Genomic DNA, 17,867 nt, shown 5'->3' with positions numbered 1-17,867 from the left:
TGAACCAATCTGCTTTCAATATCTCCTCTCAAATTGTAAGTTAAGAGATGCCCTTTGATTAGATAATTATCATGGGACTGAAAAAGAAAACCTATCTTTTATTAAGTGAAATAGTTGCTACTCGTGTGCATTCTTTTGTGATTTCTGATCTTCTCAATCCCTGTTTCAGACATTTCCTTAAAAATACATTCATAGCTAAACCTCACCATTTTCCTAATAGAAGTCTTAGTGAGTATTAAGATCCCTGATCTTTGTTGCTGATTTATTGAATGAGGGCGATGAGAACATTTTTCCCTACGTGACTTCTTAATTTTTTTAAACGTTATCTGCTTCCTTTGCAACAGAAAACAAATACACAAACAAAAACTCAAATCCAATCAACCCTCACTTTGATTACACTAATTCATAAGTAACTATCCCTTTTCATACAAAAAGAAAACCACAAAACAAGGAAAATCTAATCACAACCAAGCCCTCAGAAACCCCTAAAAGAAGCAGCAAAATATATTTTGAACTAGGCAGACAGAGATTAATGATGCTTTCCCAGGGGGTTTTAAAAGTCAACTGTTGTAGATGAAGCCTCTGGTTCACAACAATAAGCAGCTGCCCCAACCACTCAGGTGTTTGATTAAAATATTAACAAGGACTCTCCTTAACTAGAGACATTACTCTTTAGCCTCCATCACAGACTCCCTGCAACTCAGGCAACATCTCTGCTGAGAGCTGACTTTAGTAGAGCACACCTAAGCCTTCCAGGTCATGCTTTCCCAGCTAGCAGTTCAACATTATTCCATCCTATGTATTTCTACAATCTGTGAAAGCAACTACAACCTCAAATCAGCATGACTATTTTTATGCTTGCTAGGAAGCTACTTAGGCCTCTCAGGCATCCATGAAAACCACAGAAATCAACATCTGAGAGTGAGCCAATCTCTCTTAAACCAAGAAGTAAGTCACTTGTTTGAATAGCTTTTCCTTCAACTACTGAAAACAGTAATTAAACAAACCTGAAGCAATTAGAAATGTTAATGTGATTTTTAGCATTTGACATTTTAACCACCACTACCAAATAAAACAAAACAAAAGTTACTTTGTATAAATATTACAGATGCAAATTTAAAGTTAATTCATTTAATAAGATCATTTTGCTCAAAACATCTAATTTGTATCTTAAGAAAGGTACTACAACTTACCAGCTTTATGAATTGTAAGCATTTAATTTATCTATTGGGCAGAGAAGCTCAAATTTCAAATAATCATTGTTTAATCCTGAAATAATAAAAGCAGATGCTACTCTTTCAGAAACTTTCACGACCTTTTAAATGCTCACTGGAATGAATGTAAGGAACTTTCCTAGACATTTCCTAGGTACTGAAGCCCTTCTATGGATAGATCTTTTAAACTTGCCCTATTACCCAGAGGTAATAGGAAACATTTCATTTACATATAGCAAGTCTCTAAGGTTTCAGACACACAGCAGTAAATTCTGCATTAAGTAGTTAAAACGTCTGCACAGGCATATGTTGATCCTCATGCCATTCAATATCTAAGTCCTATTCACTGAACTTTCTCTTATGAAACAGCTCTGAAATTTCTCTTTTAAAGACTCTTGACTATATCTCAACCACTCAAATTCAGCTGACCTCAAACCATTCCTTTTTAAAAGACTAAGTTAAAGAAACATACCAGCTTAACACTTGATTCATCAAATATGAAGACAGTCCTTCAGGAAACCAAAAAACCCATGAAACTTTCTGCACATCATCACCAAAATACCTGCAGTGCAGCAGTGAAGTAAACAGAAGCATCAGGCTCCAAACCTATTCTAAAACCTCTCCATGAAAGAAAATTTCACTTCTAACACTGCTAATATTATTTGTTCTGTTGTTCAGGTATTACTTTGATAAGCTATGTTTTCTTTTTGTCCCACCTAAAATTTCCTACTCTGTCTTGCCATACTTTAATGTGAAGAGGCAAAAAAGTATCTTTATTAACTAGCCCTTTGCAAAATTATAACATTTGTTCCTAACTTTCATTACTAAACACACTTCTGTTTTAAACTTTGCTCAGAATCATATTTTCTGTAACTATACCTCTATTACTGCAATCATCTGCAATCCTTTCCATCTGTCTACATCTTTCTTAAAGCTCCTCATCTAAAGTTGAGGACACTTCTCTGAACTGCAACCTCATCATACTCAAATCAGTAAAAAAAGTAGCCTGTCTCTGCTACTCACCACTTCTCCTAATGTATCAAACATCACAGCAGTGAGATGCATCAAGTCTCTGCTGCAGCATGATATCAATCTATGATCCTCACGACTGTCAAACCATGGTCACTCCCCCATCACCTATTTGTACTTTTAATTTCTGTATTATTGCACTAAATTTAATCCCATCAGTTTTAGACCGTCTGGAATTCCAATTCTGTCACTCAGAATTCTTCTTTGTGCTCCTAGCATGCTTTGTTTACTTTCTTTAAGCCCTTCATACGAATATTAATTGAACTGTGGAGCAACAAGGATCCTACCAAATTTGAATGTCCACCTATTGTTTTAATTCTTGTTTCATTTGCATTTCACTGGAAACAATAAAATCTGCACACTTCTCTTTCCAAATGCCCAAGAGCAGGCAGTCATCTCTGTATGATTAACCTCCTTTCTTTACAGCTGTGGAAGTCTCCCTTTCTCGGTCAAGAATTCCTACAACAGTCAAAGCAATATCATCAACATCAGAGGAATATACATATTGCCTTGAGTTATGGATTAAAGTTTTTCAATATTGTTGTACAGAAGATAAGGAAACTGCAGCAGGTTTCAGGAGAATTAAATGAAATGCTTGAATATTTAAAAATAACATTATCTTTTTGATACTAAAAATAAACCTGCAGGAATCTAAAGTTTTTATCTGAATCATCAGATACAGAGATTTCTCAGCCTAGGCAGGGAAACGCATGGAAGGGATTAAGTGACCAATATATCCCCTGTGGTCAGGGAGAGCCTCAACAAGCAATGCTGTTCAACTGAGAAATAAGCTAAGAGAGCAATAGGCAAAGTGTGAAAGGCTAGCTAAGAGTAAAATAAGTGAAATAAACTAAGTGTGAAAGGGAAGCTACTGCTGTTCATTTAGCACCACATTTAGGATCTCTGAACTGCTCTCTCAGTGTCCTTACTCTCCCACCTCTTGATTGCAATAGAACATGTCATCCAGGACTCAATTCTGTTTATTGCAGGGCTTGCCATTTCCCATTCCACTTGGCAACCATTCCAGACTGCTTCTCTTTACCAACTAGAAGGAACAGCACCATTTGGTCTTCTACCATTCTTCCTTCTGGCAGAGTGTGTTGAAAATACAGAAGGCTTTTCCAATGCAGGAAACTAATTCCTACTTCACTTCTCTTAGAAGGCCACATCCTGTGCAGATAGGCCTGAAGATGCAATTACCTGCCAGCAAGTAACATAAATCAGCTCTTCAGCTCACATCAGCCTCTCCTTTTACCAGTGTGGGACTATGTTATTGCAAACTACTTTAGGATTGTGCAATGAAAAATATCAGCTTGAAAATTAAACAGTTAAAAATACACACCACATTCATTTTTGTAATCTTTACAGATTACCAACACCCTCTGCATCCCAAAAAAGAGTGGCTCATCAGATGAACAGAGCAGCATTCCCTTGAAAGAAGTGTTTCAGGAGCTCATACTATTCCAGTTTAAACTCACTTCATATTTTTCTTGGGGGATTCTGGCCATTGCAACTGCTAGAATTTTAATCAGGGTCTTAATAGTTTTGAAGAAATAGCTGTCCCTGTTTTATACAGTATCCATAAATGAAAGCCTAAATTTTGGAGTCCTGCTTTGCAGTGGTGGGTGAATTCCACAGCTGTGGGATCATGGAATATAAGAGGCCTAATTATACAAGGCAAGAATCAGTTCTGGTAGATGATTAAAAGCTAAAAGAAGCTGAGTAGTTTAAGAACCACAGAAGCTAGTCCTTGCCTGTCAATTCCAATAGAAGGAACATTAACTTCTGAGTTCAAATCTTGAAAGAAGATTCAAACCAACCACAACATAGTAAAAGAAGTAAAAAGAGGGGGTTTCATGCCTCATCAGGACTTTTTGCTGCAAGGGAAGTTTTCAAGTTCTTCAGCATTGCTTTTTTAGGCTCCACATTGCAAAGGCTCTGTGAGCACTTACATACTAAAGTGTTAGTCACACATGTAAAAGCTGCATTAACTCTTGTCCTCTCTGCATGGGAGGACTAGACTAGAAAGCAAACCAAGATCATCTCTTCCAGTCGGAAGCCAACAACAGTAGCAGACACTGAGCCACAAAATCTCCACAGAGCACAGTTCTTAGTTCCATGCAGAGACCTCCTCTCCCTTTGGTGTCAGCCTCTCTGGCAGTGCAGCGTTTTAGCTTTGCTTCTGTTCCAGTAGGTGCTGCTGGCCCCTTCAGCCAACCTAGGGCCCACAAAGGTCTAGATTAACTTCCCAGTTCTGCCAAAGGTTTAGATTAACTTCCCAGCTCTGCCACAGATCTTTAAGACCTCGGGCATATTATCTAAATCCTGACCCAGCAAAACACCTCAGCACAAATGCACCATATTCCCTACAGACTACAATCTGCATTCCTAAGCAAGACAAACTTCTCCATCCCCAGTCTGTAAGACAGGCATTGAAGATGGTAACACAGACATCTTTCAACACTCCAAATTAGCTGTTGTCTTTGCCACTGTACGTGTGGTGCCCGTGTCTAGAAAAAAAAACCCGGAACATTTGCTTGGTGTTTGTTAGTAATGCAAACGACCAACAACATGATCAGCAGCCATTTCTGTGACACCTAAAGAACAGATTTAACTTTCTTGGCTGTAATTGACTGAAATCACAACAAACAAGCTACAGGTTGAAATTAAAACCTTCCATTAGTAGCTACTAAACATCCTAAGCTACAAAAATGGAAATTAACCTCATGCTGATGACAGCTACATGCTTAGAGATATGTTACCAAAAATGCTATCATAAGGGACAAAGAGAGAAAAAAAGACTGACTTCACGATCAAAGAAGATTAAGCAAGAGCCCCTCTGGAGTAGCGTGAATTACTCGTTAACACATTTTTCAATTGTGTAACAATTCCTTTGTGCTTGGATCCTGTTTAGAGAAAAAACTGAACTTTTGAATAGATTCTTAGTTGTTAACTAGTACAAGAAAAAAATATTTCAGTGGTGAAAGAACAGACACAATAAATTTATGGTCATATTCAAATACATATTAGGAACTGCTTAACACATATCAAAGTGCTTTCCAGTAATGAGCACACAGATGAGCACTTACAAAACCAAAACCAAACAACAAAGCAAGTGAAATTATTTACTTCATGCTATGGTTTAAAATTTTAACCAAAATCTCTCACAAGCACGAAGCATAATCTATCATATTTCCCAGGCTAAGCAGGAACTGATGTTCTTTCTGATCTGATCTGAGCTTCACATATATGGACACATTTTTATGTATTAAAAAGTTTATGAGCCTTGTGCACACAATAAGAAAGGATAAATGAGTTTCCATTAAAAACCATCCAAAATCACTTACCCTGTAAACTGAAAAAAAAAAAAATATCTCTAAATCTTGTTAAGACTGTTCAAAAGAATCACTTACCCTGTAAACTGAAAAAAAAAAAAAAAATCTCTAAATCTTGTTAAGACTGTTCAAAAACCATTTTATACGTGGGTTTTCTTGACCCCATAACCTTGGTTATGAATGATTGCAGACTAGATTCTGCAGCTGGTGTCTTTCTACAACTAAAAATTTTGACAGCATTGCTCTACTAAGAAAACTGTGTCAGTCTTCCAAGCAGCCTGGTTGTTCTTTTTATGGATTAGCACCTATATTTGTGAACTGCATTAATTTAGCCTGCAATTTTATTAAGTGAGCAGTCTCTGTAATTAACAGTTACAAACATCCAGCTGCATTCCAAATTTTAAAGTCTGGGTTGCCTACCACTTCATCAGAATGTGAATATCTTGGATGTCTTTATATTCTTCCAGTAAGTAAAAGTATATGACACTTACACAAAAATTACATGCAAGAAAGAGACATATTTAGGGCAGGCAAACATTTGTACAATACAACTGGGAGAAGTTGCAGTGACAGCTTTGGCATGCTTGGAGAGGTTTCTTTCGAAGCCTCTGTTAAATGTATGCTGCTGCAATATAGTATAAAGAGTAATAAAGAGAACTTACAGGAGGTCCAGTTTCCCCCTTTGGACCTCTGACACTTCCCCTTTCAAACATTTTGCCAAGATCTTCATAGTCATAAGCATAATTATCAATACCATTTTCATAACTGTTTTCTGTATGATAAGTCTCATCAGCATCAAATGCACCTTCCCGCCCCGGATGGAGTTGATTATCCAGAGGGAGCTCAGCAAGCAAACTGTACAGGGTTGTGTGGAAGATTTGCTGCTTTTTGTTTGGTTCATCTAAACGCTGTTTTGCTTTTTCCATTCCCTTGCTTTTAGTTTTACTCTGTTTTACAGGGGAGATCAGAGAAGGCTCAGTATGTCTGCCTGCATCTTCCGTGGTATTAGCTGAACTATTTGGATACGATCCTGCAGGGGTTTTAGTGATGTTTCTTTTTTTGCTCATCTCCTGCTGCTGAAGAGCCAGATTGACGTTCTCCTGGAGTTCTGTTTGAGGCCAAGCTTCCAGCACCAGAGGTTTGGTCTCTGCAAATTCCCATGCAGAGTCATTTCTTAACTCAAAGTGGTCTGGTAGAAAGTGAATCTGAGCAACATTGGTAACAGGCACATTTGATACTTCTTTCCATCTATAAGCTGATATATCTTCCTGGTTTTCCTCATCAGTGATCATCTTTGAAAAAACATCCAGCCCATGCGACACAAGGGAAGCCCCATGCAGAGATCGATACGTTTCAGCCTGGCGACACTGCTGTTTCACATATTTACAATAGTTTGCAGAGGCTTCTGCAGAGGGAATAATATCAAGCTGACATATAACTCCTTCAAAGCTGACAGAGTGAGAGTTCATCCTTCCCAGGGTAAATACACCCTCTGAATCAAATGTCTCCACTTCCGAAAGTACTTCACTGCTGTAGTACTTGTTTCCACACTCAGCAAATACTGAGACAGTCTTGTCTCCAATGCCAATGGCAAATGAATGCCATTGTTCATTATGAACACAATAATCAAAGTACACAGGCTGCTTCCCTCCAGAGTACACCGCTACTTTTCTCGGTAGCAGCTGCACACCAAACTGGAGCCTGCTTTTGTTCCTAATACTGAAAAGAAAAGCATTACTGACTCTGTAAGAATACAACCCAACCAATAAGGTGAACTGATGCCCCAGATTCGATGGTATGACTTGAGTGACCGGGGACTCAATATGGGCATCACTACTTAGTACAATTCCTGATGCAGTTAGACGAACACCCTGAGGTAATGGAGAGGATGTTGAGGGCACCGTTGTCTCTGATGGCTCTTGAACATCTTTCACAAGGCCTAGTTGATGAAGAACATCTATTGCTGTAAAAAGAAATAAAGGCACACTGTTGATTTAATTTACAAGCTCATTTATTCAGATCCATATAAACAAATGTATATACAGCATTTTAACAAATTTGTACCTCCCTGAGCATATACACTTCACACAGTAAGGCCACCAAATCCCTAGTGGAAGGCACTGATCTTTCACATAAACCAAACAAATAATTAAAGCCAGATCAGAATTTCCATCTTAAAAAAAACCCCAAGCAAAACAAACACACAGAAAGGCCCACAAAATGCCCATTGTAGGTTAACTCACTTAGGAAAGTGAAAAATCCTCATTTGCTCTCTTCAAGCTTTCCAGTGATCAATGAATACACTTTGGTCAGTTCCTTATTTATTTTGCTAATCATGTCTACTCTTTGAGCAGAGAATTGCTTTTTTTTTTTTTTTTAATCTTTTCTTCTGCAAAAGACCTATGCTTTTTCTCTTTATCTGAAAAGTTGGAATGAAAGCATTTGAGGGAACAGTTGCTTTGTTAATAAGAAGGGACAAGCTATTCACAACACAGTAACACCTCAGCAGAGCACCAAAAGGTAGTCACTGGCTCAAAGCAAAATAGAAAGGTAAGCCTTGCCAAGGAGCTACTATGTGTTGCAGGGGTAATTCAACTGGTACCTGGGAAGAATTGCTGTGCTTTCACAGGGACCTCTCCACTCACCAAGCAGGGCCTTGTGCCATTACTAAGCTGGCTACAAAGGGAATTGTTTGTATACTGTATGTATCTGTGCCAAAGTTAGCCTGACTAAAAGAAAACAAAGATCTTTCCAAGGGGAGATGCAACTGAGTGCACCGCCATCGCCTCCTTCCCCTCCACACAGTTTACTTGTTAGAGCCACGGATGAAGTGAATTTGGAGCAGTGGAAGTAGTGAGGAGCAAAGAAAGAGGAGAATTGTCAGGACCCAAGGGGTAGTGCTCCCATCTTCTGGCTCATCTCTCCCCCTAAAGTGCACAAGGCTGCAGCTACCCTGACAAGACATTGAATTAAGAGTGCACTCTACAGCAGCAGACATTAAAGAGACAGAGCAGCCAGCTGGCCCACTGATTTATGTTCTATAGGTTTGGCTTTGACATATAGAAGTCTGGATAGATCTTCCTACAGGGCAGAATGGGCAGTGGTTCTTTCACTAGATTCTCCAGTTTCTCATTCAATGCAAGCTATGTGATTTAAGCCTTTCCTTAGTCTGGGCCTTAAAGTGTCCCCCTCTTTTACCTGGCTAAATATCTTCACCTAATGGGTAGAAACACAATTATCTATCCTCCTGATAAACTGAAATCATATCTGTCCTGGGATAAGAAATCAAAGCCACCTTTGGGTAAATCAACAGCTGAAGGTTGATTTACCCAATTAATTTCATACTGCCTAAATCAGATTTGGCTAAATTGGAGTTGGTGGGCATAGATACCTTTCTTCAGGATAAATATAAAGACACTGTTATATCCCTTATGATGTAGCTGAAACACTACAAAGGCTTGAGTAGTAGCTAAACCACCTATCCCCAGGACCCTTTCTGTAGGGTCTCAAAATAAGACAGCATTTATGGCATTGATTGATTAGTAAAATTGCTTGTGAGAGTGTCTGTGAAAGGTACAGAAATATTGCAGATGTTGAATCAAAATGCAATCACAGAAACATGGAACGAGAAGATTATGAACTAAAACATATGACATGGGAAAAGGCTGAAGGAATAACTTTTGGCTTGGCCTAGAGACAGGAAGGTTTGGGGGAATCTGATTAAAATTGTCCATTATCTGAATTGAGGCCATAGGGAAAACAGAGAAAAGCTGAGGACTAACAGGCACAAGCTGCAGGACAAGAAACTTCAGCTCCGTACAAAGAAAAAGCATTCTCACCACAAAAGTGGTTAAGTGCTGGACCAGGGGACAGACACATTGTGTAATCTCCATTCTTGGAGATTTTCAAAGACCAACTGGACAGGACCCAACAACCTGAAATAACTTCAACACTGACCCTGATCTCAGCAGGAGTTAGGACCAGATGTGTTCAAGGTCCCCCTAACCCAAATTTTCTGATTTTTTTGCACAAGGGGAAACTGAACACTAGTTTTCACAAACAGCATTACACAGAAGCATACAATATCATCTGTTCCCATCCCTCACTGGAACAACTTCAGTGAAACACCTATATTAAAAATTACTTGTAGTATCCAATTGTGGATACAAAAATGCTGCTAGCAAGAAATTTTCCTGCTTCTTTATAAGCCCGTGAGATACTTTTCTCTCTCACGAAGATATTAGCAGAGTTCTATAAACTATGAACACCTGTGACCTTGCAAAGCCTTGTTTATGGCACAGTAGAAAAATATTTTGACAATGGATGTTTTAGGATTTTAGCCTATCACCCCAAGGCGTGGCTGATCCTTTGTCCAATTAGACTATGAAGAAAAAAGTCTATAAAAGAGTTTGTAAAATAATTAAATCAATCAATCTTGCTGCACAACTCCTGCCTGCTGGATCTCTCTCCTCCTGCCTACGGCTGCGGGACGCAGTAATATCCAATAGTTGCACTGATCAAATAAGCCTGGCTGGGCAGACACAGGCACTTGCTACAGTATTTTGCTGAGGGCACTTTTACTATGGGCATACTTATACTAAGTAAAAAAAGCTATTAAATGGCACAACAAAAATCTGGAGTAAAGAAGAAAAGTTAAGAAATTGCTGCTACATTAAAAGAAAAGAGCCACTGAAACAAATGGATGTTTGCACTTTAAGTGGAAAAAAAGGTCCCCTTTCCCAGTTTCCCTTTCTCTGTTTACTGAATGTATTCATAGCAAACTTTAAGAATAGACAGATGTTGGCTTAGTTTCAGTGGTAAATTATGAGAAGTGCCTGAGATTTCCTTGAGAGTGATTTATAAATTGGAACCAAAATATCAACCTGAATGCACTGTACATCTTGAAAATTAATTACACACCTTGTAGTGTTTCTAGTCATGTTTGAGATTCACGGATGGGCCAAGATTATCCTGGCGAGTAGCCAGTGCAGACAGAGGTATGGAGAAAGAATAGTTCTGCAGAAAGTCCTGTGTGTGCCAATTTCTCAAGATGTTTTGCCTCAGAGCAATTAATTTACTATGGCTGTATTTTTATCAGTCAGGCTGATAATAGAGGTCAGGTTATAGTAGAGCTCCGAAGCACAGCGCATCTACTAATGAACCATCACACTTTCCCAGGACCCTGTCCTGCCTGGTCTGCCTGTAGCTCTGGAGGAGAAAGCTGTGCTTGCACTGCCCTTGTGAAGGGAAGCTGGAAAGAAACACAGGTCCTGAGCTCCGGGCAATGCAGTCTTACACATGTAAATAATCCCCAAAGCAGAATACACTGCTCCGCTAATTCTGTGCACTGGCTGGGCCAGATGACTGCACAAGGAGAACAGCTGCTCGTCCAACCTAAGGTTGTGTCTAAATATCACATCCTAACTTGAAATATTGGGCAAATACTTGTATTTTAAAAATATTTTAATTACATATTTTTATTTTAAAATAGTAATGCATGTGATCTATCTAAAGTATTATAAATTCAAGTATAAAATAAAAAGCCTTAACTGGTTTAAAAGAGTCAGCTTAAAAATTACATTTAGTAGCCTATTGCTACTAAACCTCAAACTGCAAGCAAATTTGCCAGATTTTTGGCAGTTCTGATTTGAAAAGAGAGCATAGTTTAAAAGTTATTAAAAAAAGAAAAATCATCAGCAAGGATGATGACGAATAAGACTATTTCCTATTTTTTATCCTGCAAATAGATTTCTGCAAACAATGACAAGTCTTGAGAGAGCTAAACACAAATAAATGTTGTGTGAGAAATGACATCAAAAAAGTAAGTATGAAGTAATTATCCCTTGCTGACTTGCTGCCTGTTAACCCACTGTCAAGCCAAAAGGCTGCTCCAAACTTTTTTGGCCAGTCATTTCACTTCTGGTCCAACATGTATTTTTATTTTAAGGCTTTCAGAAGCTCTTGGCAGCACACAGGATTTTGGGAGCAGGGAACCCTCTCATTCTTCCTCCCAGCATGACAACCACTATTTGCTTTACCTATCAGTCGTCAGTTTTCTTTGTTTACCCATGTCTACAAAACATCTGTCTTCACTTACTGCTTATTCAAGCCATTAGTCCCCCAAATTGTAACAGCTCAACTTCTTGAAGGAAAATTTTTTTGGGGTTTTTGGTGTCAAGCTTTCCTTCCACTTTCTAGGAGAACTTTGAAAATTCACAACCTTCCTGCTTCATGAGGGAAGGCAAAATCTAACACCAGCTTTGGCAAAAAGCCTTCTGACCCTCTTGTGGCACAAAAATAACCCCACAAAGGAATTGGGGAGGGATTAAGGGATTTGACTATTGGATTGTTTCACACACATATTCCATTCAGCCCCTCTTGTTCATTTCCCACGTTCTTCCATACTCACAGCTACTCTGAAGGCAGGATCTCTGAGATACTCTCTCTGTTTCAGCAATCTTAATACATACATTTCTCCCTTTCTCATTTCCAGTGTGGGTAGGGGAAAAGACAAGGGCCATTCATCAATCAACTCCACCAGAACCAAGAGTAATTACTTATCAGATTGCCCATTTTCTAGGTGATGGTGCATCTGGGTACATTAAGGTACCTGGCTGCAACAAATGCTCTCCCGGACACCAGATCAGATGACTGGCATAGGAAAGCCAGCAAGACACATTAATTCTGTGTGTCCTTAAGCCCCACTCAAAGTACTATTCCTAAAGACTGAGACTGTATCTTTACATATATTTCACTGAACATGATTTATAGCAGTATACCAAATCGAACAAGGTGTATCCTCTCAGGTAAAGTGTGAGAAGGGAGAGAAAAGGTTTATTTCTCTGCAGAGGAGGAGGGGGGGCTGGAGGGATGAAGACACTCAAACTGTCACCACACAGCTGTCTCCAGCATCCCTCACCTGCTCCCACTATACAAGGAAGCAGCAAACTGCCTCCCTAAAAAAGCCTCTTCCCTTTCCATCCCTGCAGGCCTGGGACAGGGCAGGCCACACACATCTAACAGTGCTGCCCCTCCTCCAGTGAGAATTGGCTCAGATTATAAAAATCCAGGAAAATCCCATCATCACAAAAGCGCATGGGCCCTACTGAGCTGGATGTGAAAAATCAACAACTCATCTTACCAGGCAAGCAGTGGGCAACATTGGAAGGCAAAACTACAAACACAACAGTGGGGGAAGCAAAACAAAAAAAACACGACTGAAGGAAAAACCAAGCCTTGCCAATCTCTGGGAATGACAAGCAGGAAAAACGCATTGGTGAGAAGAATGGTGGGAGGTTGCTGAGATATCCCAAAGGGCTCTAGCAAAACACTATCAGGAATGAGTCTTGTCTTAACCACGCACCCCATCTGTTTGTATTCAGATGAGTATTTGCAGTTAACACACTCACCCAGCCAAGGATGACCTACTTCGTGCTTCACCTGTACAGCAAAGGACTGGGGTGGATAACTGATGCTGCCACTCTCATGGCAAACAAGAAGTGACTAAATGGCACATTAGCTTCCATCACTTTGGGACCCTTTTATTCCCACAGCAGTCTCCAGAGCAAGCTGCACATCTGGTGCTGTTGTAACAGCTGGCAGATTAAAAAAGAAACTAAAAACAAGACAACCCTATTTCCTCACTAGCATCTGCATCTGAATGCAAAGCCAAATGAATACCAAATTTCACATTTTGCTTTAGTGATGCCAGCCTAGACTAAGCCTTTATTATACACAGTGGTTTGCCTGCACAGCCTTAAGTGCAAAGGTAACCCAGTTATAGCTTGCCACCCCCAAGGACTCCCACTTGCAGTGAAGACACAATCAAAGCCTTTTCACTGTACAAGGCTTCCTTTTTATGAAGAGCTTGCTTAAATATGTAAGCAATTTCATAGACAGAAAATATGAGCAATTTTCAAAAGGTCATCTTTTCCAAACTGGTGCTTTAAACTTTTGCTCTCATGCTGTAACTGGTATTTTCTTTAACTCATATGAATTAAGGAACTGAACCTAAGGTCACGAGGAACAACAGCCTTTTATTTTCATCTACTAACAGATTATAGAAATCCTGTTATAAACAAAGCATTCTCACCTTGTTTGGGAACTTGTGCAACACCCACAGCTACACATATTGCAATAAAAAGGAGAGCTTTCCTAAAAGGGAAAGAAAGAAAAAACATGTGAGAAAACATCTACAATTTCAGAACTCCAAGGAATCAGAAACCTTATTCAAGACCCAAATGGCAGGATACCACTGACTTCAGCAAGTCCTGAATCAAAGCCATCACATTGTACAACTTTCCACTGATACTGAGAAGGCGTTTTACACAAAGATCAAGGTTGTGTATACCCTCATAGACAGCACATATCTTTTACACTGGCTTTTATTAATAAAATGACTGCATCTGCTTTATATTTTCTTGCAGCAGCTTTCAAATATAAATTCTGCTATGTAGTAAATTTCTTCCTGGCAGAAAAAAAAATGTACTGTAAAGAAACCATAAAATAAATGACAAGTTAATTCCTGTAGAGATCATTAGATATTTTTGACCTCCTATCAGTCGTCTCAATAGATCACATCACCTTACCATAAGTGAAATTTTGTGTCAAACTTGTTTTTGTGTTATAAAGCTTTATCACGCTACAAGCAAGATATGCTCTCAAAAAAGTAAAAAAAATCCCATCACATTTTAGCTTAAAACTCCATGATCAGGTAGAAGTGTGTGATACTGATAGCTATCATAGGCTCACTGTCCTGGTTTCAGCCAGGTAGATAATTTTCTTCTTAGTAGCTAGTGGAGTGTTGTGTTTTGGATTTAGTATGAAAATAATATTGATAGCACACTGATGTTTCAGTTGTTCCAACAAACACATGTAAGATTGATCTAGATTATATGCTCAAAATTTGCTTTAGAAGCATTGAATGTTATACAGAGTACATTTTTACTGTAGTTAAGAACAGACTGCTGTTTTTTACTTAATTATCTTATTAGCCAGATTAACATCTAATCACTCTCTTATCAATGACTGAATCTTTTAATAAATGAGAAATATATTTTCTGTTATTGTTGGACAACCAGGCACAGATGTATGTAACAATTATAGTAACCTCTAACTACTTAGTTCTAAGACGAAATAGTTCAAAAATATCAGAAATATAGTTCTGATACTAACTAGTCAGTGCACACTCAAGCCCCAGCTCAACCCTCTTGCTCATTAATTTAGGCAACCTCAGTGATTTCTCATAATATGAAATTCTAGACTGACTGAAAATGTTTCCTGGACTGGGTCAGAGAGCACTTGAGTATCCGGAATCAAGAGTATTTGAAAGTAACAGAGTTGCAACTGAACACCTATAGCTCCATGTCACCTAATCTTGCCAGCTAATTTGTCAGATTTTCACAGGGGAAAAAAAAAAAAAAAAAAAGGCAGGAAGAAAACACTACCATTTTATACAGGAATATATGGTTTAAACAGAAAGGAAAGGTCCTTCACAGATCTATAAGTACATATGCATACACACACACATATAGCAGTATTTAGTGAAAAGTCCTACTAATTCTTTAAAGGGTTTGGAATTCAAACATTTCAGAAACATCCAACTGCGTGAAAACCACAGAACAATAACATGGTTTTGTCAAGTGGACTTCTATACTGTGAGAGCTTAAATTTTGGCAAATAGAACAAATGAATAACTTAAGGAACAGCAAGGCACGAGAGTCATCATTGCCACTGTAAAACAGTAGATACATCATGTCTCTGAGAAGAAAACGCACAGAACTTATCGGATATTCCAAAATATGCATCAGTGCTTCAGCTCTGATCAGAGGGAGGGAAAGGTGGAAACTACGCCTTACACATCCCAACCTGCTTGTAGGGGCATGTTCTTTAATTAACCACCGCTACAGTCCCTAGCTGTTCCTCCCTTCAAGCTTTCTCTGGCTGCAGACATGAAATGTCTACTGGAGTAGTTCTGCCACTCCTAAAAGAGACCTGACACCAACTGTTGTCCAAACAGCACATCCACTACAGGACACTCACTTCAGTTTTTTCAGAGTTCTAAAGAACAGAATTCAAGTTCAAAGTTTCTGCATCACACAATGCATCATCTTTTGATCGAATGAGAAGCTCAGTGACAGGAGACAGCTGCACCAGAAAGAAAGTCCATGCATTGCACTGTATCAGCTAGAACTCAGGACAACCCTTTATTTGACTTTCAAAGGTGAAAAATGGATTTGCAATTAAAAATCACATAAAATATTTTAGCTGCCTACAAAATAAGGATGCTCAAAGAATGCTGAACCCCAAAATTCAAAGATGATTCCTCTACTAGTTACAACAGCCTCTTCTACTACACCAGCCAGGTGCAAAGCTGTGCGTGTCAGGTATCTGCCTCTGTCACCTCCCAGCAAACATTGTAGGAAAGCAAGAAATTCCAAAATGTTCCCATTACACAGCTGTAAATTACATAGATGCAACTGGATATACAGAAACACTTAGTGAGAAATAAAGACAAATGTCTGGCTTACACAGTGCTCTCCAGTTAATTTCAAGAACAGATGAGTGATCAGCTAAGACAAAAAACAGGGACCAGAGACAACCATAGGACTGGGGATCCTCTAACACGTGAGAAAAGTGAGACTTCCTTCGATCTTTTTTCACAAGTAAAGTTTTTTGTAAATGAAACCATGTGCAACCTAATTCATGCAAACCCTCGCTCTTGGTTGAGATCACTACTCTGTATATTTGCAGATCAGTCAGTTCTCAGTCTTCACTCTCACACCAGGCTCCCTACTGTGTGTTGGCTTGACCCATCATCTGCCATAGCTGCATGGAACTTAGCTCCTTGTCTTGGCCAAGTCCACAACTCTTGGAGATGTTGGGACATGCCAATAGAAAAATGCAGAATCATGTGGCATGGAAGACTTCAGCTGACTCAAATGCTGGCTATTTTTTCCCCATTTAATATCACACATGAAGCTGTTCCAACACCTAGGCTTTAGGGCATAGCCAAAGGGTATCTCTTAAAGTTCCTCCCCTTTTCCTACCTTTTCATCCTCTCTATTTAACATGCAAGTGTAAGCTGAGAGCCACTATTTAATCATTTTGGAGGAAGACACTACCAAATGTGATTGAGCTAGTCTACCACTAAAAATGGAGTTTATCTTCCTGATAATCTTTGCCATCTTATGGCCATTTGCCTCTTCCTACAGAGTGGACAGCAACTATCTGTGGGGGTTTTTTGCATTAGGGGTGATGGATGGATGAGAAAACTGATAAGCTTCAAAGCAATTTATGGCAAGCTACAATGAAAAATTCTACCCTCTGAAGACTACTCAGCAGCATACAGAGCTCAGGTTTGGTCAGTGCACAGCATTAACTTCTTCATTCCAGCATAGTTTCCTAAATCTCAAGTTTAAAGGAAGAAATACCACTAGCTGGCTGCTAGAGAAGACAAGAAAACTCATTCCCAGTATGACTACCCCAGGAGCATTCAGCCCTGCACTCACCAGGGATGGTGGTTTAAACACCAGCACCTGCCCCACATACATTCCTTCACCGGATCTGTCTGAGGACTGCTGAGGAGAACGGCCCAGTCTGGTTCCATCAAGCCTAAGAAGGGCTTTGGAAAGGTCACAGCACCCTGTGGACAGAGATGCTCTGGGCCTCCCAAAGACCTCAAGCTCCTATAAACTTTATCTTTCAAGATGTGAAGAGAAAGATAACTTTCTTTGCTGCTATAACGAAATTAGCCAGCAGGTCCAGTGCTGCTGTCCCAATTTTAGAAGACCTACTAGCAACAGAGTTTGTGGGGACATAGCAGCCTGCAAAGCCTCTTCGGTGTGACAGTCACATGCCCTTTGGTCACAGATGGCACCATGCAATTAGCCAGCAAGGGGGAAGCTCCTGAATTCTTTGCCAGATTTCCCAATTTGAATGAATGGGAAAAGGGAGAGATACAGGATGAGGTGAGAGGTAGAGGGGCAGTGGCCTAAGAAGAGTTCTACAACAGGGCTAGGGTTCAGAGAGAGGAAATTCCCTGCCTGGTGGCCCAGACATTCTTTGGACAGCATCTGGCTTAAAATGAGAAACTACCACATTCAAAAGAACAGTCAACTCTGTTAGTATTCCTAAAAGGAAAAAAAAAAAAAAAAAAAAAAAAAAAAAAAAAAAAAAAAAAAAAAGAAAAAGATGTGATTACAACAGTTTTATGAGTAAATCTCTGATTGCTTACACTAGTTCTCTTCTCCAGATAGCATACGCTCTTTTGTTCTGTATTAAGGCAAAA

At 39.3% G+C, this 17,867-nt stretch overlaps 1 protein-coding gene across 1 annotated transcript in view; it reads right to left on the bottom strand.

Annotated features, from left to right (window-relative positions):
• COL24A1 (collagen type XXIV alpha 1 chain) overlaps positions 1-13,758 on the bottom strand; it is a 123,567-nt gene extending 109,809 nt beyond the window's left edge. The window contains exons 1-2 of the mRNA XM_017729593.1: positions 13,671-13,758; positions 6,241-7,541 (exon numbers count right to left, since the gene is read on the bottom strand). Coding sequence (XP_017585082.1) covers positions 6,241-7,541; positions 13,671-13,758 — 1,389 coding nt within the window. The remainder of the gene's footprint in view (positions 1-6,240; positions 7,542-13,670) is intronic.
• Between the last annotated feature and the right edge of the window lie 4,109 nt (positions 13,759-17,867).

The sequence above is a fragment of the Corvus brachyrhynchos genome, unplaced genomic scaffold (genome assembly GCF_000691975.1).
Source record: "Corvus brachyrhynchos isolate BGI_N302 unplaced genomic scaffold, ASM69197v1 scaffold101, whole genome shotgun sequence".
Taxonomy (NCBI): Eukaryota; Metazoa; Chordata; class Aves; order Passeriformes; family Corvidae; genus Corvus; species Corvus brachyrhynchos.
This window is presented reverse-complemented; position numbering and strand designations above follow the sequence as displayed.